We start from the raw sequence: 25,921 nt of genomic DNA on the forward strand, positions 1-25,921 counted from the left end.
ACTCAATTATTTTTAATAATTTTGATAAAACTCTTTAATAATTATGTAAGAATTTAAATATTGTTTTTAATCTTATTTTAATAAAATTTCTCGTAAGAATTAACTCATTTTTAGATTTTAATTACATTTTTCTCAAGAAATTGAATTATTTTGATAATTTTGTGTAAATTCCATTAGAAGAATTCAATTATTTCAGATTCAAAATTATAAAGAAACATTTTTAATTTAAAAACAATTTTTTTTTAAAGTAATTTTTGGTATTTTTTAATCTTCAAAGCATTAAATTAGAATCGTTAATTTTAAATAACATTTAATAGAATATAGTCATATAGTATAATTAATTTAAATAAAATCCATTTTATTATTTAAAAGTTTTATTAGTTCTCAAGATAAAATATTTATTTATAACTATTATTTTTATTATTTATTTTCTAAGAAAAATAATTTTTGTTTTATTTTTAGTATAAAAATAATTTTATATTTTAAGTATAAAAATAATTTTATATTTTTAGACATTTATAATGTGTCTCCTTTTCACATTCTATATCTGATTTCAATATAATAATTCAAAAATAAAAACTGAAAATATCAATTAAAAAAATTTCCAATAAATTATAATTATATTATATATTGCTTTTGATTATCGATCGATAAATTTATTTATCGATCGGGATTTATTTACTGACGATATTGATGTTTACAGAAATTTTCTAACGGAAATAAATATAAATATTTGTTTTTTTAAGTTTGTAACGTTTTTTTTTTTTGCAGAAAATTCAGATAGAAGATCACTTTATAATCATTATTTGACGCAATTTCCAAGGGACAAACTCGAAATGTTCTTCCTAAAATTATATAATCCAATTCGATTCTTCGAAAATGAAATTGAAATTTCAAATAATCAAATTTTGATAAGAAATGAAATTACTTATCGGTGGCAAAAGAAACGAGAATTGTTTAAAATTGGAAAATTGTATAATTTTCGTAATGCAAAATTCATATAAAATATAAGGTATATACGGGTAAGTTTGTTTTTTATTAATTAGAACTGGTTTCACTGAACGGGAGAATCCGCAGACGTCACACGATGATTCAGAATAATTTTACAGTTTTCCATTGACTGTCATAAACGATTCATAAATGATATTAAATATCCTGCACGAAGTAATTGAGATGGGGATTCACCAGTTTTTTCATGTCCTTTTTGTGATGCAATACAGGATCTTATTTTTTGTTTCCTATTTTTTTCAATGAACACACATTTTTCTATTTAATTTAATTTATATTTAATTTTTATTATTTTCGTTTTTCGTAACTTTATTTTTCTTTATTTACTTTTTTTATTTATCCAACGCATATTATATACTCCTGGTAATAAGTTTATTCTAAATTTTTTTGAAATTCAATTATTTTCCAAATTTGCAATTAGAATTCTTCAAAAATATACGATTATATTTTAAAATAATTTTTTTTACAAGTAAAATTCATTAAAATATTAAATTTCTTTCAATGAAATTTAACAAAATTTTTAATTGTTTCAATTTTTAAAAATTTTTTTCGGAAATACAATTATTTTTAAAACATTTTAATTACATTTCTTCAAGAAACAAATTTTTTCGGAATTTCTAAATTAAATTATTCAAAACTTCAATACTTTTTGTTAAACAAAAATTTAAAAACTTATTCTTATTTATTTTTCGACAGGAATTAAAATTTCATCCTAGTTTCAATGAAACTCCTTTTGAAATTTAATTATTTCTAAAAATTGCAATTGTAATTCCTCCAAAATTAAATTATTATTCTAGAATTTTTGAATTAAATTATTTAAAACTTTAAGGATTTTTAAAGAAAAGTAATGTAATTAATAATTTTTTTAAATAAAAATTTTAATATTTTCATACTTCTGCTTCCCTAAAATTTTCCAAGAATTTTTTTAAAAACTTTTTTAAAATTTAATTAATTCCTAAAATTTTTGTTATAACTCTTTAAATATTCAATTACTTTCTAAAATTTTAACTGAAATTTTTTTTAATTCAACTCCTATCAGAGTTCAACTACGAGAATTGAATTATTTAATTATAATGATTTATGTAAATTCACAAAATATTGTATTTTAAAAAATACAAATAAAATTCTTTAAAATATAAAATTTTACAAAATTTTCTTTTTTTTAAAATTATTTTCGGGAATTCAAGTATATCTTCAAAAAATTGTAATTACTATTTTTCAAAAACCTAATTTTTCAGAATTTCCAAATTAAATCTTTCAAATTTGAATCATTTTTGTAAAATAAATATTTAAACACTTATTATATTCTTTATTTGCTTAAAATGTTGAAATACTTTCAATGTAAAACCATTGAAAAAATTTTGTATGAAAATTCAAACTGCAAGTCTTCTAAAATTCAATTACTTTTTTTCGAATTTTTGAATAATATTATTCAAAACTTTTATTTTTTAAGGAAGCAAACAAATTAATAATTTTTTATATTTAAATATTATTTGACTTTTACAGCAATTAAAATTTCAAAGATTGAAATTTAAAAACTTTTTTAAATTTAAAGGAGAAGAAGCTATCAATAATCCGAATCAAATTCGGATTATTGATAGCTTCTTCTCCTTTAAATATTTAACTGCCGAATGATAAATTCACTTTCTATAATTTTTTAAATTTAATTATTTCTAAACAATCCTACTTTAACACTTTTATTTTTTTTTGTAAATTTTTAACTAAAATTCTTTTTTAAATCAATTCTTATCAGAATTTAATTATTTAAATACGAACAAAAATAATTCTTAGAATAATTAATTATTTAAAAAAGTTGCAACTGTACTTCTTTATTGAGTTTTTGAAATTGTGGTTAAATTTTCTTACTCCACTAATTTTATTATTTACAAATTAACTGTCAAACTTTTGACAAAACAATTCGAACTATAAAACAACACCAACTTTACGTGAGGACAGATTATGTCGATTATTAGGTATAATAATATATTATAATATATAATTTTATTTTCCATATTTATTTTTATTATTTTCATTTTTCGTAATTTTACTTTTCTTTATTTACTTTTCTATTTTATCCAAGTCACATATTTTTATGGTTTTATTGTATTTTGTATATTTATTTTTATTATTTTCGTTTTTCGTAATTTTACTTTTCTTTATTTACTTTTTTATTTTATTCAAGTCACATATTTTTATGGTTTTATTGTATTTTGTATATTTATTTTTATTATTTTCATTTTCCGTAATTTTATATTCTGTTAGTTAAGTTTTTATTTTATTTAATAATTTATTTTTGTTTTAATTTTCTACTTTTTTGTGTACTTTTATTTTTTTTTATTTATTTTATTCAACACTTATTCATACTATTTTAATTTTTTTCTTTTTTCTAGTTTTATTCTTTTATTTATTTCAATTCATTTCACGTTCTTTGCCATTAAATTAAAAAAAGAATTCTCCTTATAAGAAAAAAATTTTGTTTTAATTCTTTTTTGTCAAAAAATTAAATTAACATTTTCCGCCTTCAATTATTAGAAGAGAATTTTTATATGAAAAACAATTTTTTTTTAATTCTCTCTTTCGAAATACACAAAAAGCGTGAAAATTAGCAAAAATGACTCTCGAGAGACATAAATGTAATTTCCAATTTGTCTATAAAAATAGTAAAATAATAAGCTTTATGGGTGAGAGACAACGGCAGATTCCTGTTATCTCTTTATCTGTTTAATCACGAGTGCATTAAATATCAAGTGAGTTGACAATTTGTAAGTTTGAAAATGAAAGTTTTCAGAGTTCATTAATTTTTGCTTTTGGAAATTTTTATTTTTCGAGAATTAAAAAAAATATGTAAAGTTAATAATAAATAAACCGAAATTATCGAATGATAAATTGCTTTTAAATAAATTAACATTTAATCCATTTTAATCTTCATTATTATTTTGTCTTAAATTTATCAATATTGATCAAAATCTACATATTAAAAGAGGGGAATTTTTCTTTTTTTTCTAACAATAAACTGATTGTAAATTTTTAAAAAATATTTATCGAATTGTTTATTAATAGTTTTCTATTTTAGTATATCACTAAATATTATTATAAGTGATTAATTTTAATTTTTAGATTAAACTCTTGTAAATTTTTGCAAATTTGAAATTTTTTAATTAAAAAAATTTTAGTAAATAATGTGTTGTAATTTTTATTTTTATTTCAGAAGAAAGTATCGTTTGGAAGAATAACGTAAAACAAATGATGGGTATATATTACGCAACATTTTTATGGAGAGCCAATGAGAAATTTGAATATACGCTTATTTTTAATGCGGTGGATGATTAAGATTGCTGATATTTTTGCAAAAAACTTCCCATGTTTTTGTATTCTTCATTATTCTCAATAACATTTTGAGAAGTATAAAATTTGTTTACGATTTATCATTAAAAAAACAAGTTTTAAATATGCAGGTTTCATTTGATTTATAACGTGAATGATAAAATTAATTGCTAATTAATGAATACATATTGGAAAATTTCAGAAAAATTGAATTGACAAATTCAGACAAAAAAGAAAATTTAAAAGTAATTTTAATTAAATTAACGTGAAAAAGAATATATTTTGAAAAAATATAGTTTTTCAATATTTTCCAAAAAATTCAACAATTTATTTATTTGAAAAATATAAAAATTGATTAATAATAATTTTACAAGCCGTTGTAATAATTAATATCGTAATAAATCCAAATATGTTAAATCATCAAAATAAAATTTAATCAAATTTCATAAATATTAAAAAAATTCTTGTTATACTTTTAGTGATTAGAATGTTTTTTATTTATTTTAATTAAATTACGAAAAAAATGCTTATTTAATTTAAATCGATAAAAAGTGAATATTTCAGCACTGTGTAAATGAGGATTTTACGATTGTGCGACAATAATAATGTTCGTGTCTTTAACTTTTAAATTTTATGCACATTACTATCGGTACAAGATACAAGTTTTTTTTCGTGTAATGTAGGTGACTGTACTTGTTATGATTATAATATCTTTTTAAATTTTTCAGGCAAAACTTGTATTCCTTTTAGGGAGGCAGTTATTTTTGCATATTTACTCAACTGCTGAAATAATAGTCCCGTCAGATGAATTACACTTACTTGGAAATAAAGACTCAGGTTGAAAAGACAATGTACAATTTTCGGTATGTATTTATTCAACATTTTATGTACTTTGTATGAACACTTGTAATTTATTTATTGCCTGTGATGTAAATTGCCCGAGAGGAATTTATTTTGTCATATTCTAAACGATATTTACAAATATATTTCGATTTGCATTTTTTGCAATTTGCAAACACAAAAGAAATCGAAAAATTCAATTTTTTAATTTATTGAAATAGTAAATAGGGAAGAAATTTTGAAATTAAAAGAAAAGTTAAAAGTTTTTAATTCAATTCCTTATAGTATTTAATTTAATATTTAAATTTAAGGTTTTTAAACAAGTCTCGAAAGTTTGTACCTGGAGAATGGAGAAATTTGGAAATGTGGATCACACACAGGGGATGAATCTCTCTCGAGATGAGAAGATAATTTCCTATCAGGTTTGGATATAAAAGAGAAGGATGATTTTGCGTGTGGGGTACAAGTGGCCTCCGCGAGATACTTGTATAGTAGAAGGGAACAAAGTTCTCGGGAAGCAGTTCTTCGTTGTCTTTCGTCTGTGATTTTAGTTATACTCAAAAGATTTTCCTCTCCGGAACTTCTTTGAGAGCGCCCCTCGAGCTCTACTTCCGGTGGAGAGTCGACGTCTCGCAACTAAATTCCGAAAAAGAAAATTTCAAATTTCTCTCACAAGAAGAAATTATTCAATTTTCAAAAACAGTGAAAGTGCTTCATTCGAGAATAGTAAAAAAAATCACTTTTGACACGAAAATTTTTTTTTTTATAAATTCTGTGGAATTGTTCGTCTCAAATAATTCTGCAAAAAAGGAAAAAAAATGTCATTCTTCAAAGTGATTTTCGTCAGTTTTTTACTTCAGCTGGAAATTCAATTTATTCTCACAGGTAATGATTTATTTTACCTAATTTTTTCATTTTAGTTCAAAATTTCAATTTTTCCAAATAAAAAATAAACTGAAAATTAAAAAAAAAATTTATTTGATTCGGGCATATTTTACAAAAGTGAAAATTAATCTTTTTCATAATTAAAGTTTGAGAAAAAAAAATAAGGTAGTGACAAAATTGTGTATGCAAGTGATAAAATGATAAGAAAAGATATAATTCAACTAAAAATTGTATATTTCGAGATAAACTTGAAAAAATGACAATAAAAATTTAAAACCAATGCAAACGTGAGGCAATCAATGATTAATAAAAATTTTATTTACAATTAATTTGAAACAAAATTTTTTTATTTCACACGTCTTAATTTGAAATAAATTTTTCAATTCGTGACAGTAAATTAATCATTAATGAAATTGTTATTTACAATTTCTAAAATTAATTTTTAATCTCACTTGTCTAAAAATCTTTATTAATAATATTGCTAAAATTCTTTTTAGTTAATCTATGTTAATAACTATATTAAAATCTTTAAAAATAAATTGATTCTTAAGAGAAATTTAATTAAAATTAAATTAAAAATATTTAAATTCTTATTGAAAAGATTTTTATCAAAATTTTGGAAAATAATTAAATTTCTGTGAAGAATATTATACTCAACATTTTTTAAATAATTGAATTCTTTCAAGAAAGAATTTTATTAAATTGTATTAAAAATGAGTGGATTCTTATTAAGAACTTTACCAAAATTTCCTATGAAAACTTTTATAAATTATGAAAGTAATTGAAATCTTGCTAAGAATTTTATTATTTAGGAAAAGAATTCAATTTTTTTGAAGTACCTACTTATCTAAATTTTTTTCTTTTATATAGAATTTTATTGGAAATTTCTCAAAATAATAAAATTTTTTAATAAAATAATTGAAAAAGTTTCAAAGTAATTGGGTTTCTGTGAAGAATTTTATTAAAATTCTTTAAAAAAAATTTAATTACTGCGAAAAATTTTAAAAATTATGAAAATAATTGAAATTTTGCTAAGAATTTTATTAAAATCGTGGAAAATAATTGAATTTTAGCGAAGAATTTTATGAAATTTTTCAAATTTGGATTCTTTTGAGAAATTTTAGTGAAATGTATTGAAAATATTTGAATTTTTATGTAAAGAATTTGATAAAATTTTTAAAAATAACTGAATTCTTTTGAGAAATTTTATTCAAATCGTATCGAGAATAATTTAACTAATTGATTAATTAAATTTTTATCTACAATTTTTAAAAATAATTTTTAAATTCACACAATTAAAAATTATATTAATAATTTTACTAATATCTAAGAATAGATTTTTCATTTTGTGTTTGTAAAATTTATAAATCTCATTGAAGAAAAATTCATAATTAGAGAAAAACTTCCTTGCACTTTTTTCTTTAACATAATTATTTATAATTATAAATGTTTTCTTCGATTCTTGACTTTGAATATTATAAACATTTTTTATTAAAAAATAACTTTTTCAAGATTCTTTCGATTTTGCATTTTTCAATTTTTAATTTCACGTTTGAGAGATTCTATGATATAATGATCTGGAAGTTTTTTTTCTTTAACAACTTTTTTATAGCAGTCTTTATACATGTTTCAATGGCATGTAATTCTATTATTATTATAGAATTTTTTATCGATGCCGGCAGATAAAAAGTCGATTTTAGTAATAATTATTTACAGAAATTTTTCATTCTCTCAAAATTTTCTCCGTCTTCTTAAATTGTTTGAAAAAATTTTACTTTTAAATGGATACTTATACTAAAAATTACTATTAAAAATATTTTTATAAATTATTGATTCTCAAAAAATCCAATTTTACATCTAAAACTTTTAAATTATTTTTTTTTTTTCATAGTGATGCAAAATTATTGCAATAAAAATATAATTTTAAGACAGCGTTAAATTTGTTAATTAAGAGAGAATTTATCGTCGAAATAAAAAAAAATTATTGCTGAGATGATTAATTTTTACATGAATGATTGTTTATCAATGACAATGCTCATGACAATTTATGACTAAATTATATTTAAAAAAATAAATTTTCGAAATCAAGTCTTAAAAACATGGTTATTAATTAAATCCGATTAGTATTAAGGACGAATATGAAAGTTCAAAATAACAAAAATTGATTGAAATGATATATTACTGTTAGGTAATGTCACATAACTTCTATATAAAATTGTAAACATGAAAAAAATTTAATTTTTTGGTTGGTTTATTGTTTCTTCTAATATTTATGTTTACCAAATATAAATTATTTAGTTATTTATGTAAATTATTTCATAACAGTCTATTTTTTTATATAACGGGTTTACAAAATTTATTATTTGTCATTAACAATTATTTTTTATTGTATGAATTATTTATAAAAAAATAATAACAAAAATAATTTCTTAATTATTTATTGTAACCATATAACCTACAGTATAAAATGAAAATAATTTTTTATAACTTATAGTTAAATTTTTTATAATTTAATTTAATTTTTTGCATAATTTTGTTTCAATTTTGATTAAAGTTCTAAGTGATTTGGTTTTAATTTCAGAGACAGTAATTACAGCCCATGGTTATAATTGGGATGACGATTTAATAGTGAAAATTCCGGACGAGGTGGATTGGTCAAAACATCCATGTAAAAGACCATGTAATTCTAAAGAACCCCCAATGGAGTGTCGCTATAAATTTGCAGTTGAATCTTATCACACAATGAGCAAAGCCTGTTTCAATTGTCCTAAAAATCTTACAGACTGTTTTCGACCACATTGCATCACGGCAGACGGAATTCCGAGACCAATTACTGTTGTGAATCGACAAATGCCAGGACCTGCAATCGAGGTATAAAATGTGAATTTTGAAAAATTTTTCATTTTAGTGAACAAAAATTTTAACCAAAAGACAAGTCGAAAATATTATATGCATTTCTTCTAAATTAGAATTCAATTAGATTACATTTCTTTTAAATAAACAGTCTTTTTATTACAGAACTAGCATAACTTAATTTTGCAATTTTTAAGAGCTACAAAAAATTCTTTTTTGAAATTTAATAAAAGTTTCTTATTTTTTAAAAAATATAATTCTTAAAAAAGTACGATTTTATTTCAAAATAATTTTTTAAACTCATAAAATCGAATTCTCTCAAATATAAAATTTATTTCAATTAAATTTTAAAAAACCTTAAATTGTCTTAATTTTGAAAATTTTTTTCGGGAATTCAATTATTTTCAAGAACATTTTAATTACAATTTTTCAAAAATATTTTTTTTAGAATTTCTAAATTAAAGTATTTAAAAATCGTACAATTTTTGTTAAAGAAATATTTAAAAACTAATTGTTATTTATTTTAATTGAAATTTTAAATATGTTCAAAGTAAAACCTTTTGAAGTTTAATTATATCTAAAAATTAGGTGTAAATGCAATTTTTCAAAAAGTAAATTATTTTTTAGAATTTTAGAATAAAATATAATTTTTGAAGGAAAATAATAATTAATGAATAATCTATATTCTATTAATAATCGTTGTGTTCCGGTAATCTGTTCGCAGATTGAATTTAATTGTTGTTTGCTTTTTTGATTCTTAACTTTTTAAATAATTAGTCTTTTTAAATATTTTCAATTTTAAAATTAATGTATTGACAATCATCGAATTAATGCAAAGAATCTTATCAAAAAATTTGATAATAATTGAATTCCTTCGAAGAATTTTATTATTTAGGAAAATAATTGAATTCTCACGAAAAATTTTGTTAAAATTTTTGAAAATTCTAATTAAATTCGTTTTGAAGAATTTCTTTGAATTTTTTTTAAATAATTAAGTTTCTTTAATAATTTTAATAAAAAATTTTGAAAATAATTAAATTTTATGAACAATTTCTTTCAAGGTTTTAAAATAATCGTGCTTATTAATAATTGAAATTAAAAATTTAATTATTTAATTTAATTAAAATTTTAGAAAATAATTGAATTTTTTTGAAAAATATTATTAAAAATTAAAAAAATATGAATTCTTTAATGAAATTTTATTAAAATTGTATTAAAAATAATCGAATAAATATAATTGAATTTTTTCAAAGAAATTATTGAAATTTTATAAAATATTTGAATTTTATTGGAATATTTTATATCAAGTTAAGAAAAAAATTGAATTCTTTCTTGAAAGTTTTTTGAAAATAATTGAATTTTTGCAATAGATTTTATTATTTAAGAAAATAATTGAATTGTTTTGAAGGATTTATTAAAATTTTAGAAAATAATTGTATTCGTTCGTGTAATTTTATTAAAATGTTTAAAAATAATTGAGTTTTTGCAGAAAATGTTACTATTTATACTAGTAATTGAATTCTTACGAAGAATGTTATTATTTATGAAAATAATTGAATTCTTGCGAAGAATTTTATTAAAATTAAGATGAGAAAATAAAAGTCTTTGAAATATAAAATTTATTTTTATGAAATTTGAGAAAATTTACTACTTCTTCAATTTTTTAAAATTATTTTTAAGAATTCGACTATTTTCAAAAAATTTGAATTACGATTTTTTAAAAACCTCATTTTTTCGGAATTTCTAAATTAAAATTTTTCAAAATTCATTAATTTTTGTTTAATAATTATAATAATTATTAAACAAAAATTAATGAATTTTGAAAAATTTTAAATAAATAACGATATTCCAATAATATTGGAATATCGTTATTTATTTGTCCACGAGGAATTAAAATTTCAAAATACTTTCAATATAAAACCTTTTGAAATTTAATTATTTCTAAAAATTAAAACTGCAATTCTTTCAATTCTAGAAATATTTTCTAAAATTTGAACTGAAATATTCTTTTTCAAATCAATTCTTATCATAAAGTTCAAAACGAGAATTCAATTATTTAAATACCAGAAACATTTTAGAAAATTAAATTGAAATTAAAAACTATTCTAACTAATGAATTCTATATTTCGGGTTTATAAAAAATAATTTTTCATAAAGTTTCAAAGCAATTTAATCATTTTTTAATTTTTACTTTCATAAATAAATTATTCTTCAGTTCCGGATTGAAGCAAAAAAAAGAATCAAGTTTGAATAATAATTATTTCAATTACTATGAAGTTGAATGAATAAATTTTTTGAAAAAATTGCGGGGAAATACGATTGTCTACGTGTCGTTTTTCTTTTATGTATACAGTCATTTTTCTTCTTTTTTTCTCAATTGAAAACCTAATTATATTGATAAAAGGCATATAATACACGAGCAAAATAGTTTTTTTTTCTTCTTCAAGAATTTTCTAGTGTAGTAATTACAAAGTCTATTGTTAAATAGAATCGTAGACGGTATATTGAATGTATAGTATAAATTAGAACAAGATAAAAGATAAAAGATGTTATTATAAATTCACATGTGCGATGAAAAATGTAAATTTCGATAGAGATACGTCAATCTTTGAAATAAAATGTCTCTTTAGCGTGGTTTTTTTTATTGCAGAGTCAATTTTCCGCGCGCGCAATTAGCTTAATTCTAAAAATCATTTTACTTTTTTTTAAATATCGTTAAATACAATTTACCATTTAATTACATTCGAATTATTTTAATGAAAAAAATGAGGAATGCACTTAATGTTGAGGAAAAACAATAAACATTAATGTAAACTCATTGCAAACTTTTTTTAATCATGAAATTCATACATTGTTAATTAATTACGTTTAATTTTTTTCATTTTTAGTTTCTTTTTTCAACTTCAATTTCTTTTTTCATTTTTATAGTTTCCTTTTCCAGCTTTAATTTATTTTTTCAGCTTTAATTTCTTTTTTCAGTTTTAAATTCTGTTTTTATTTTTAATTAATTAATTAAATTTTGGAATGAATTTACAAGGTTTTTACAAGGCACGGAAAACCTGGAAATCATAGAAATTCATTTTGGTTCAAGGAATTATGGAAATCTCATGAAAATTCCAATAAAATTGTGTAAATTTTGGAGCGCATGAAAATTTTTTAAAAATCAGTTCGAATTTCCATTTAACAGAAATTTCTAATTTCCGTTTAATCGAATATTTGACAGAAATTTCGTTTAATTTCATTTAATACTCAACAATTTGATTCATTTAATTAACTTTATTTAATACATTGTATTTTCATTTTAAAAATTCATGTATATTTAACCAAATCTCCATTTTTAGCATGAAAATTTTTGATTGGAATTATTTTGAATTCTTGACAAAAATTTTCTTTCTATTTATTTTTATAAAAATAAAAATTCTGTCAAATAAAAATTGAGCTTTTCAACAATACTATAAAAACAAAAAATCGTGCAAATAAAAATTCTGAGATGGGAATTTTGTTTAAAAATTTTACTGAGTCGAATTATTGTTGAATGGAAAATCTTTTAAATAAAAGTTCATTTAACTCTGAGGTTAACTCAGAATTCTTTCAAATTAAAAAGTAGGATGAATAAATTCGAAACAATGCTTTTTATGCAACATTAATGTTAAAAATTGAAAAGAAATTAATTTTTTTAAACCGATAAACTTGTCAACTTCGTCAATGAGGAAAAAATATATCCTCTTGAATTAACAACATTTCTGTGAAATCCTTTGTAGCAGAAATATTATTAATTCAATAGGAAATATTTTCCAGTAATGTGGAATCAAAGTGACACTCGGCTTTTCCCAATTTTTTAATTGAACATTAATAATTTTCTGACAAGAATTATTCCTTGCTGGAATTCGATTATTTTCAATATAATTTCTCAAAAGAGTTTAATTATTTTTTTTAAATTTGTTAAAATTCTTCACAAAAGTTCAAATATTTCGAAAAATTTTGATTAAATTCTTTAAGAGAATTAAAACATTTTGAATAAAATTTTAATTAAATTACTTAAAAAATTCTTCGCAGAAATTCAATTACTTTGCAAAATTTTCATAAACTATTTATCAGAATTGAATTATTTTCATAATTAATTAAATTATTTATAAGAATTTAATTATTTTCATAATTAATAAAATTCTTCGCAGGAATTTAATTATTTTTAAGAATTTGAATAAAATTCTTCGCAAAAATTATATTATTTTGAAAAATTTCAATAATACTTAATCTAAGAAAAAAAAAATTTAGTTTGAATTATTTTCATAATTAATCAAATTCTTCGCAGAAATTCAATTACATATTTTCAAAAATTTTAATAAAACTCTTAATAAATATTTAAATATTTTTAATGTTATTTTAATTAAATTTGTCGTAAGAATTAACTTATTTTTAAAGATTTTAATTAAAGATCTTCTTAACAAATTTAATTATTTTGAAGAATAAATTTGGATAAATTTATTTATAAGAATTAAATTATTTCAGATACAAAATTATAAAAGAAATAATATAAATGAAATATTTTTACTTGAACTAACTTCAAACTGCGAACATATTTCCAGATTCAACGATTATTAATAAAGAAAATAGACTATAGATAGATTCTTGTCATTATTTTTAATAAAAATTGTCAAGTAGGTACAATTAAGAAAATAATTTTTATTTTCTCCTTTCGGTAGATTTTTCTTGGAGAAGAAAAAAAAGAGAAAATGAATTGAAATATCACAACAACGCAACGTATGTAATATTGCAGGTGTGCAGAGGTGACCGGGTGATAGTGGACGTGACAAACATGATGTCTTCGGACAGCACCTCGATGCACTGGCATGGTCAACATCATCGAACAACACCTTACATGGACGGTGTGCCTTTCGTCACCCAGTGCCCGATTCTGCCTGGAAATACTTTCCGCTATCATTACGAAGCCGCCACTCCAGGAACACATTTTTGGCATTCTCACATTGGTACCATTTTTCAATTTTCAAAAACAATATTTCAACTGTTTACAATTTTCCTCTGGGTGCAGAGTAAAAATATTTAGATACTTTTGCCAAAAATTTCGCTAATACAGTGAAATTTGTAGTTTTTCCAGGTTAATATTTTTTTCCGTGCATAACGAAAAAAAGAATTATAGAAATTAATCATTTTAAAACTTTGCCAAATTCATCCCAAAAATCATTGAATCAGATAAATTAGAAGAAAGTCAGACAAATGAAAGCTCTATTTTAAATTTCTAAAATTTAACGTCAATTCGTCATTAAAAATGAATTTCAAGTGAATCCGATAAATTTTGTTAAATTACTATTACTGCTATTAAACTTTCTTATTGTACGAGAAAAATTGAATTTCGCAAAAATTCAAGTTACATATTTCATACTTATATTCTCAAAATAATTTTAAAATTAAAAATAATCTTGATTACAAAAATTTTAATTATTCAAAAAAATAATTGTACATTTAGCTTTTTAAACAAAGAATTCCGTATCTTTTGAAACTAAAATAACTGCAACAAATTAAATTAATTGAAATATGATAAAGTTAATTAAACAACTTCTAAATTTTGTTTGAAATTCTAATAATTTTACTAAATGGTCTCATTTTAAATAGCATTTATATTGACATAAATTATAATACTTTGGAAAACAAAATATCTGTAGTAAAAATACTAACTTTCACTTGCATTAATTATTTAATTACTTCAATATGTGATATAATATAATGAAGCTTCAAATTAAAAAAAAATATTCTCAATTCGTTTTTAGAAACAGAGAAAAAAAATTTCAAGTAAATTTGATGCGTATGATAGCCCCCAAATTTTAATTCTATACAATAGTTATTTAATTGAATTTTTATTTAAATACTGAGAATAGATATTTGATGTGATATATTTTTAATTGAAAAAATTGACAATAGATTTTCATTGATTTGTAGAATCAAGAATGTTAACATTCGAATTTATTCATTTGATTCTTTAAATTTCCTTTTCTTTTTTTTTTTGATAAATTTTCCCGATGTAATTATTTGTACATTTTTTCGGAAAAGAACATTTTATCCTTAAACCAGTCTCAAGGAATTTCCAAGACTAATAATAGCAACCAGGAAAGTCCAGTTGGAGGAAAAGTCATGACTAAACATTTTAAATGCAGCAGTATTTATTTATTATTCAAATTAAAATATTTAACTACAAATTTAATAGTAATTTTAATTTTTAGATTAGAGAAAAGAAAATAAATTTGAAGAATTAACGATTTTTTAAAAATAATAATCTTTTAGTCTCATTGCTTATTGTGTTAAAAATTATGCATCTAGTGCGAAATTAGAATATTTATTTATAATTCTTCGTTCCAATTATGCAAATGTCGCGAAGTAGTAATCAAAGGTTGCATTTTCTCTCTGAATCAAAAATCAGTGATGAATCATTTTTTATTATTAATAATCATTATTTAGAAAGGATTTAATTTCAAAATCTTTAGTAAAAATTATTCTAAAAAACTTAATTATTTTCAAGAATATTGAATTAAAATCTTTAAAACAATTAAATTACTTTAAAGAATTTTAATAAAAATCTTTCCAAGAATTAAATTATTTTCAAAAAAATTTTAATTACATTTTCTCAAAAGAATTTAATTAATGAAAGAAATGTTCATAAAATTCTTGAAATTAATTCAATTATTTTCAAATTTTTTTATAAATACTTTACAAGAATACAATGATTTTCAGTACATCGACAATTTAATTATTTCTGAAAATAATTGAATTCTTGAATATAATTTTATTAAAACTTTTTTAAATAATAATTGAATTCCTGCGAAAAAATTTATTATCTCTACAAATAATTGAATTTTTGCAAAATTTTAAAAAATAAGTGAATTTTTGAGAAGAATTTTATTAAAATTGTATTTAAAATAATTGAATTCCTGTGAAAAATGTAGTATTAATTGATGTTATTGAACTCTTTTGAAGAATTTAAAAAAAATGTTTAAATATAATTTTATTTTCCCTGGAATTCAATTAAAATTGTATTTAAAATAATTGAATTCTCGAATTGAATTTTGTTAAAAGTTTTTTAAATAATTGAACTCCTTTGAGAAATTCAATTATTTTTTAAAATAATTGATTTTTCTAGGAGATCTTTTACAAACTTTTTAAAAATAATTGAAATTTTCGAAGAAATGAATTAAAATTGTATTGAAAATAATTGAAACCCTCATAAGAATTTTATTATTTATATTAAAAATAATTAAATTTTTTACGAAGATTTTTATTATTTATAAATTGACTTTTTGCAAAGAATTTTATTACAATTATTGAAAATAATTGAATTCTTCATAAAATTCAATTACTTTCAAATTTTTCAGTAAAAATTATCAAAACAAACTTCATTATTTTCAAGAATATTGAAATAAATTCTTCAAAAACATGTCAATTATTTTAAAGAATGTTAATAAAAATCTTTTCAAGAATTAAATTATTTTTAATACAATTTTAATTACATTTTCATGAAAGAATTGAATTATTGAAAAAAATGTTGTTAAAATTCTTGAATTGAATTCAATTATTTTCAAATTTTTGGATAAATACTTTACAAGAATTCAATTATTTTCAGTAAATTAATTTAAAAATTTTAAACATTTAAAAGAAAAATTATTTAAAAAGTTAGGAAACAAAGAAGCAAACAGCGACTAACTGCAAACTGCGAACAGATTACCGGAATACAACGATTATTAATATAGATTATTAATTATTATACATATTATTTTATTTTTTATATTCATATTTTTTGTAATATTAGGATTTTCTCAATTTTTGATAAAACATCTATTATGCAGGTTTTCAAAGGGGCGATGGAGTTTTCGGAGCAATGATAGTGAGAGTGCCACCCGAGGAAGATCCTCACAAGGCTTTGTATGACGAGGACAATTTTCAAGTGATAGTAATGGACTGGGAGCATAAAATGGGCGGCGATGCATTTTTAGGTCATTATCACTCGGGAACGAGTAATAAACCGCCAAATATTTTAATTAACGGTTTAGGACAATTTAAGCAAGTTATCGACGTCAATGGAACATCCGTAACCTTGCCAGTAGCTACATATCGCGTCAAGCAGGTAAAAGAAAGAAGGAAAAAAATATTTTCAAACCTTCGAGTGAAATTTCAAGGTGAAAATTTTGAACCTTGCAATGTAAAGCACTTTCAAAGGCTGTGACGTCACGTAAAGTGTCTTTATTTTTTACACCTTCATGATAATGAGTTTCAAGTTTAAATATAAATTCCTTATGACAGTTTTAGAAAAATTGAGTCACTTTTAATATTTATTTTCAATAATACACTGAAAACACTTTTTTTAATCCAAAAATACTTAAGTAGTTAACCAAAAAAATATGTTTTAATTGTAACATATTTTGTAATTGAATTAAACGTAATTTTTATTTAATCAAAATTATTATGTTTAGTTCAAAAATAATTTTTGGTTGACTGTATAACAAACAGAATTATATCTGATTCAAATATATTGTTTTCTCAGTGTAAAATATTTATATTTAATATTTGTATTTAATTTTTATAGTTTAATATTTGCATTTAATATTTATATGAAAATGATGAAAATTAAGTAATAGTACATTGTACAACTAGTGGCAAAAGTGTGATTTTTCGAGAGTGAAGTTTGCGGCTCGAGCGTAGCGAGAGCAGCAATCACTCGAGAAAAATCATTCTTTCACCACGAGTTGTGCACTACGTTTTCTCCTACGCCTTGCGAGGAAAGGTTTCTTCGTGAGTTTCGTATAATTTTTATTTAAAATGTTCTTATGTTTAATATAATAAAAGACGAATGTTTTGAGTGGGGAAGAAGTTAGATACAAAATAAATCTCGGTCAAAGAACAAGAAAAAAGAATAAATTCATGATTTACTTTCGCCACGCCAAATTTACTTTCGACACGCTAAAAATTACTTTCGCCACGCTGAATTTACTTTCGCCACGCCAAATTTTACTTTCGCCACGCTCTTCAGAGCAGTTGAGAAAAGTTCTACTTTCGCCACACTTTTCTACCAAGAAAAGTACTCCTTTCAGAGCAAGTGTTGGAGAAAAGTTATTAATTTCAATTTACTAGTGTAACAACTCTTGTTTATTAAAATTTTTAATTTTTTTTTGCAGAATATGAGATACAAATTTCGACTGATAAATGCAGAATTTCTAAACTGTCCGATTCAAATGACGATTGACAATCATACATTCTACGTTGTTAACAGTGATGGGAACGACATCGAACCCATTGAAGGTTAGACTTTTCACAATTGAATCACACTTTTCGAAATGGGAAAGCTACATTTCGTAATAAAATTAATGAAATCATTTTATTGCTTTAAATTTATCAGTAATGAAGAAAAAATAAAGTTGAAATTTACCAACGTTTATGTCGACGAAATGAAAATGAAAAATGTAGAATTTATCAACAAATTTCTCCGTCTCTATTTAATTCAAAAAAATTGAATTGATATTGAGATTGAATTCTTGAAATTGAATTCTTCAACGGACTTTTTTCTTATGAAGCTGAAATTACCAAAGTTTACGTCAATACAAAAAGGAAAGAATATTTTTTTTTCCTTTTTGTATTGACGTAAACGTTGGTAATTTTAGCTTCATAAGAAAAAAGTCCGTTGAAGAATTCAATTTCAATTTTTCCCGTTTCGAATGAACAAAATGAGAAAGACATTATAATTAATAGAAAAAATATTGAGAAAGAATAAAGAAAGAAGAATAATAAAGAAAATGTAAAGAAAATATAAAGAAAATAAAAAGAAAATTTATTTAAAAAATAAGTAAAAATTTTGAAAGAATATAAATTAATAAATTTCGTTTATGTATTACAGCGCAATCGTTGATCTCTTATGCTGGGGAAAGATTTGACTTTATTGTCGAAATGAATCAAGAGGTGGGAAATTATTGGATGCATTTCCGAGGACTTTTGGATTGTGGCGAAGCTTTCACAAAAGCATATCAAGTAGCAGTTCTTCATTACGAAGGAGCAAATGATTCGATACCAACTTCGCCCATTTCTTATGAACGAAGAGTTCCACTCAATGTTACGGTAAAAATTTACATTTTCAATCCACAATTTTTATTTTATTTCAAGAGAATCTCAAATTTCTTCGCAGTTATCTCATTTTTGTCAGTCAGAAAAAGTAATTTCATAAATTCAAAAATTAATTTCAATTTTTGAAAAAATTGCATATTCGAAATTTTAAAAATTCACTTATAAAGTACATAATTAATTATTTTGTTTATTATTTTCAAAAATTTTTCCTAAGAATTCAATTATTTTCATAAATAATAACATTCTTTGGAAGAATTTAATTATTTTTAAAAATAATAAAATTCTTCGAAACAAATTATTTCCATAAATAATACGAATTCTTCGAAAAAAATCAATTGTTTTCATAAATAATAAAATTCTTCATAAATTCAATTATTTTCAGAAATGTTTTCAAAGTCTTTCAAAGAATTCAATTTTTTGATAAATGTTTCACAAGATTTCAATAATTTTCAATACATTAATTTTAAAATTGATTATTTACTGGTATAGAACGATTATTAATACAGAAGATTAATTAATTAATTAACAATTATTAATCCATGAATATAAACATAAATAAACTAAATAAATAAATAGCGAAATATGAAGTAAATTAATTTAAATTATAATAAAAATTTAGTTTTGAATTTGAAGAAATAAATTTCGTTCAAAATTTTGGGATCATTAAAAAAAATTATTTTATGGTAAATAAATATTTTTAAAACAAAAAATAGAAAAGGATTATATTACGTAAAATACTCATAAATCATTTGTTTAAATACCGGCTTGTTGTGTTTTGTTAATTTGTTATGCAAAAAGTAATTTTCGTTTATCTTCTGTATTTGATTTTAGGAAATAAATGGATTTAACATGGGCACGGAAACAAACGATACTATCAGTATTCCTCTGTTTGATTCAATGGATCCTGACGACGAATCTAATATTAAAGACCCGGATTATCAATTTTACATAACGTATGACTTTTACAATGCCAGTAATCCAGTTTATCATCGAAAGAATCTCTATGACTTTCATCAAGGTAAAACAAATTTACAAAATTATTAACAAACATTACTTAAACAAGTTGTTCATTTCATGACCATTTAGCTTCCTCAATGTATAAAAATTGCGGTTTTGCAAACTTTTGAAAAACTATGTACAAAAGGGTTCGTCCAGAAGATTTGTTAAAAATAAAATTATATAAATCATTTATAATTTATAAGTTGTTATATACATATTTGGTGAAATTTACACTTTCATTTGCCAATTGCTTCTTTTTTATGATAGAATAATCATTTCAAAATATTAATATTAACATTAAATAAATTATGAAAAAAATACAAAATTTGAATTTTTTTTTAAAAAGAAAAATATTTATTAATTTGATAAATTTTGATAAAATATATACTTTGATGTATACATCAATCGATTCGTTTTCTTATCAGGAATGTAATTAAAAATACAAAAAAAAATTTTTTTTGAATTTTAAAAAAATTGTATAAAAAAAATTTTTGTAGATATTTTCGAAAATCCTTGTGTCAGATTTTAGGTATTAATGACTGCAATAAACCTGCAAAATTTCAGGACAATCCATCAAAATTTGTCTGAGATAATTTGTACACAATTTTTGTGACATACACACACACACACACATACATCTGGACATTTGCTCAGAATTGAATATACATATGTTTTAGATGAAAATGAGTCCATATAACCTTCTTTTGAAAAATTGAAAATCGTCACCAATGCAAAGCTTTCTCATGAGGCAGCAATAAATTTTAAAAGTAAAATTAATTTCAATTCAATTCGAATTTCAACTCAAATTGAAATAAATTTTAAAAGTAAAATTAATTTTAATTCAATTTGAATTTCAACTCAAATTGAAATAAATTTAAATTCAATTCGAATTTCAACTCAAATTAAAATTAATTTCAATTCAATTTGAATTTCAACTCAAATTGAAATTGATTTAAATTTAATTCGAATTTCAATTCAAATTGAAATTAATTTCAATTCAATTCGAATTTCAACTCAAATTGAAATTCATTTAAATTCAATTTAAATTTTAATTCGAATTGGAATTATTTTCAATTCAATTCGTATTTCAACTCAAATTGAAATTAATTTCAATTCAATTCGTATTTCAACTCAAATTGAAATTAATTTCAATTTAATTCGAACTTTAATTGAAGTGATATATTTTCAATTTCATGAAATAATTGATAATAAAATAGTAAAAAAAAATGAGAGAAATTGGACAATGATTTTTCTTTCACTTTCGAATTTATATTTTTAGAATTCACATCTTTGGAAACGTTAAAGGGTTTAAAAAAAAGAAAGGAGAATAATTTATATTCTAATATATTATTGGCAGGAATTTATTAGCCAAGAGAATTGCACTATGAAGTTGAAGAAACCTATTCCATCATTAAATACAATTAGGTTTGAAAGCACATGACCACGTAATATTTATTCTCATGTCCTCTCGAAACTATTGAAAGTGGCCATGAGCTCTTTTTCTACCTTTACACTTCTCGGCTCCTGAAACTCATCTGCATCTCTATTTTGTTTTTCGAAACTCTCAATGCATTTTTAAATTCATTCAACCGTAAAATAACAAATAATACAATTTAAAATTTGTTACTTATAATCATATTGAATAATATTGAAGAATAGATAGAAGAATAAATAAAAATAAAGAAATAGAAAAAAGAATAAAGAACCCAAGAGCATTTGCGTGTTGGAACAATCAAGTTGATAAATAAAAAAAAATTTGTTAAATCCTTGAAGAAAAACCTGAGAAACAATGAAACTTAATTTCTATTTAATTGCTTAGAAATGAAAAACAAACAAATTACACGAGAAAATCAATTATTGTCCATTTACGCAAATATGAATTACAAATAAATTTTTTTTTTTTATTTTCTAAGATAAGTGCGAACAAAATTATTTTAGTTAATTTAAAGTATTTTTTTTTATTTTCTTGGATAAGTGGAAAAAATTTGCTAATTTATTAATTTTGCTTCCTCATGAGGAAGCTTTGCATTGGTGACGATTTTCAATTTTTCAAAACAAGGTTATATGGACTCATTTTCATCTAGAACATATGTATATTCAATTATGAGCAAATGTCCAGATGTATGTGTGTGTGTATGTATGTGTGTATGTGTGTGTGTGTATGTGTGTATGTGTGTGTGTGTGTATGTCACAAAAATTGTGTACAAATTATCTCAGACAAATTTTGATGGATTGTCCTGAAATTTTGCAGGTTTATTGCAGTCATTAATACCTGAAATCTGACACAAGGATTTTCAAAAATATGTACAAAATTTTTTTTTATATAATTTTTTTAAAATTCAGAAAAATTTTTTTTTTGTATTTTCTGAAATAATTTTTTTATTTGTTAATATTTTTATTAATTATTCTCAAAATTACATTCCTGGCAAGAAAACGAATCGATTGATGTATACAAAGTATATATTTTATCAAAATTTATAAAATTAATAAATATTTTTCTTTTTCACAAAAAATTCAAATTTGGTATTTTTTTCATAATTAATTTAATATTAATATTAATATTTTGAAATGATTATTCTATCATAAAATAGAAGCAATTGGCAAATGAAAGTGTAAATTTCACCAAATATTTATACAACAACTTATAAATGATTTATATAATTTTATTTTTAACCAATCTTCTGGACATAAAATTTTGTACATAATTTTTCAAAAGTTTGCAAAACCGCAATTTTTATATATTGAGGAAGCTTAATGGTCATAAAATGAACAACTTGTTATTAATTGAAGCATTATTTTTCAGTGAAAAAAGGACACAAAGTGTACACACCGCAATTGAACCATATTACAATGAAACCATCATCGATACCACTTCTGTCTCAGAGGGATTCTATTGATACGAACACTTTTTGCAACGAATCAACTGTCAAGAATTGCGATAAAGATTTTTGTGCTTGCACCCATGTTCTTCAAGTAAAACTAAAAAGCGTCGTCGAGGTTGTTTTGATCGATGAAGGTGATTTTTACATGAATTTCTATTAAAAATGGCAAAACAGAATTTTAATTAAATTCTTCCAAGAATAAAAAATTCTTCCAAGAATTAAAAAAATATTTTTAAATAATAATTTTAATAAAAAGTAAAATTTCTAATATACAGGCGCCGTATACGATGCGAATCACCCCTTTCATTTGCATGGATATGGATTTCGAGTTGTGGCCATGGAGAGACTTGGTAAAAATACAACAATTGAGGAAGTTAAGAGACTGGATAAGGAAGGACAAATTCAACGGAAACTCCATCGAGCACCGATCAAGGACACAGTCACGATTCCTGATGGTGGTTACACAATTATTCGTTTTTACGCAGATAATCCAGGTGAGTTCCGTAATAAAGCCCATGTGGTAAATTATAATTGATGATCCATCAATTTTACTAAAACTTTCCATAAGAATTCTCTCAATTTAAATTTCTTTCTTCATATCTCCTTCGAAAGAAATTATTAAAAATTAAAAAAATAATTGAAATATTTTGGATAATTTCTACAAAGAAATTGATTAAAATTAAAAGAATTAATAATTAAATTCTCTTGAAAAATTTTATTAAAATTGTATTGTGAAAAAAATTAATTTCTGCAAAAATTTGATTATTTATGTAAATAATTCAATTCTTGTGAAGAAATTTATTAAAATTTTTAAGAATAAATGAATAATTGAATTTTTTAAAAATTTTTGAAAATAATTGAATTGTTAGAAGAATTTTTGCAAAAATTTTATTAAAATGTTGAAAAAAAAATTGAATTCTTTCCAAAAATTTTTAATACAATTGTGTTGAAAAGAATTTAATTTATGCAAAAAATTGTATGTATAATTATGTCCATACATAATTCAATTCTTGTGCAGAAGTTTAATCAATTTTTTGAAAATAATTAAATTGTTTCAAAGAATTTCTGCAAACAATTTTATTAAAATTTTGAAAAATTATAAATTGAATTGTTTTCAAAAATTAAAAAAATTAAAATTGTATTAAATTGTATTAATATTTTATTAAATTGTATTAAAATTTTATTAAAAAAAAAATTTCGGCAAAAATTTTATTATTTTTGGAAATAATTGAAGGACTGGATGCTATAAGGTGTTACGCGCCAAGTTAAGTCAATGACGCATAACACATTATAGCATCCAGCCCCTCAATTCAATTCTTGTGAAGAAATTTATTAAAATTTGGAAAACTAATATTGAATTCTTCCTAGAAATTTTATCAAGATCGTATTGAAAATAATTTAATTTCTGCGAAGAATTGTATTATTTATATGGAAATAATTCAATTCTTGCGCAGAATTTTAATACAATTTTCGAAAATAATTCAATTATTTTGAAGAATTTCTGCAAAGAATTTTACTATTTATGGAAATAATTGAATTGTTAAGAAGAAATTTAATAATAAAAGTTAATTAATAAAAGTTTTGAAAATAATTGAATTTTTTTGGAGAATTTAAAAAATTTGTTTAAATACCTAATTGAATTGTTTAAAGAATTTTATTAAAATTTTGAAAGATAATAATTTAATTCTCTGGAAAAATTCTCTTAAAATTGTATTGATAATAATTGAATTTGTGCAAAGAACTGTATTATTTATGAAAATATTTCAATTCTTACGCAGATTTTTAATAAAATTTTTGAAACTAATTGAATTGTTTTGATGAATTTTATTAAAATATTAAAAATAATTGTATTTAACACAACATCGTAATAATAATATATAATAACTATTAATATAATAATATAAATATTTTTTTCAGAATAAATAAAAGTTGGTTAAAAAAAGAAATAAAATAATACAAATTTTTTTTCGCAGGTTACTGGCTGTTTCACTGTCACATTGAATTTCATGCTGAAGTTGGAATGGCTCTCGTCTTTAAAGTTGGAGAACACGAGGAATTTCCACCGGTTCCAAAAAATTTCCCACAGTGCAACAGTTTTATGCCATTTTCTCCACCGGAAATTGTGGAAGCAAATGCAACCGAATACAGTGTAAATAAAGAAACGAATTTGTCATCAACACCAAATCCAAAAGAAAACGAGGTACAAAATGCGGAAGATGTGAAAAATTCAATAAAAGCTTGGTTGCCGATTGTTCTTCAAGAACTGGGAATAACTGCAAAATCTTCCTCATCGATTTTCGTCCCTCAAAAGTCTATCATTGAATTTAGTTTTATTTTCGTTGTTATTTATCATCTAAGAACGTTGCTTTAAAATCACAACCTGTGAGATTGTATGAGTATTTGTGTGAAAAATTTTCCAAACTGTATATTTATTCCTTTCTATCATTTTTATCATTTTCGTTTTTTCTTCCATTTTTCCTTTTTTTTCTTCTATTTTTGGCTCGAATAATAACAAAATTTTCGGCTGCAACTTTTGACACTTTTTCTCATTATTTTTAATATACGTTTCTTTTTTATTTATTATATGTGATACTTGATGAAAAAAGTATTATAAACAGTAATTACGAAAAGTAATAATAATGTAAATAAGAGATTAAAGAATTGAAAACTTTTCACTCTTTTTCTATTTTTCATGAATTTTTGTATACTATGAATATGAAAAGTTTTTTTTAAACAATGTTATCAATTATGTTGTACGCTTTAAACATTTTAATGTTTTTACAAGTTAGACGAATGTTTGTAAAGTATTGTCTTCCCTTTCTCTGTGATAATTACCATTCTGTGAACTTGTATTTAAATATTATTGCGATACTGTAATTTATGATCAATATATTTATAATAATAATAATTTTTTAATAAATACATTTTTTAAAGTAATTAATGTATATTTCATTTTATGTTTATTTTTCGTATTTTTTTATTTATTTTATATTTATTATATTCATTTTCCT

The 25,921-nt window shown here is 21.8% G+C and overlaps 1 protein-coding gene across 1 annotated transcript; it reads left to right on the forward strand.

Moving 5' to 3' along the window:
• Nucleotides 1-4,216: 4,216 nt before the first annotated feature.
• On the forward strand, nt 4,217-25,775 carry LOC122509092 (laccase-1-like). Its single transcript, XM_043622860.1, has 12 exons — nt 4,217-4,410; nt 5,061-5,195; nt 5,484-6,057; nt 8,639-8,928; nt 13,688-13,898; nt 16,764-17,041; nt 18,090-18,213; nt 18,806-19,023; nt 19,861-20,047; nt 22,832-23,044; nt 23,186-23,404; nt 24,884-25,775. The coding sequence occupies exons 3-12, from the start codon at nt 5,991-5,993 to the stop codon at nt 25,279-25,281; spliced, it is 2,205 nt and encodes a 734-aa protein (XP_043478795.1). The 5' UTR covers nt 4,217-4,410; nt 5,061-5,195; nt 5,484-5,990; the 3' UTR covers nt 25,282-25,775.
• The last annotated feature ends 146 nt before the right edge of the window (nt 25,776-25,921 follow it).

This window comes from Leptopilina heterotoma, unplaced genomic scaffold (genome assembly GCF_015476425.1).
Source record: "Leptopilina heterotoma isolate Lh14 unplaced genomic scaffold, ASM1547642v1 Lhet_6, whole genome shotgun sequence".
NCBI classification, from domain to species: domain Eukaryota; kingdom Metazoa; phylum Arthropoda; class Insecta; order Hymenoptera; family Figitidae; genus Leptopilina; species Leptopilina heterotoma.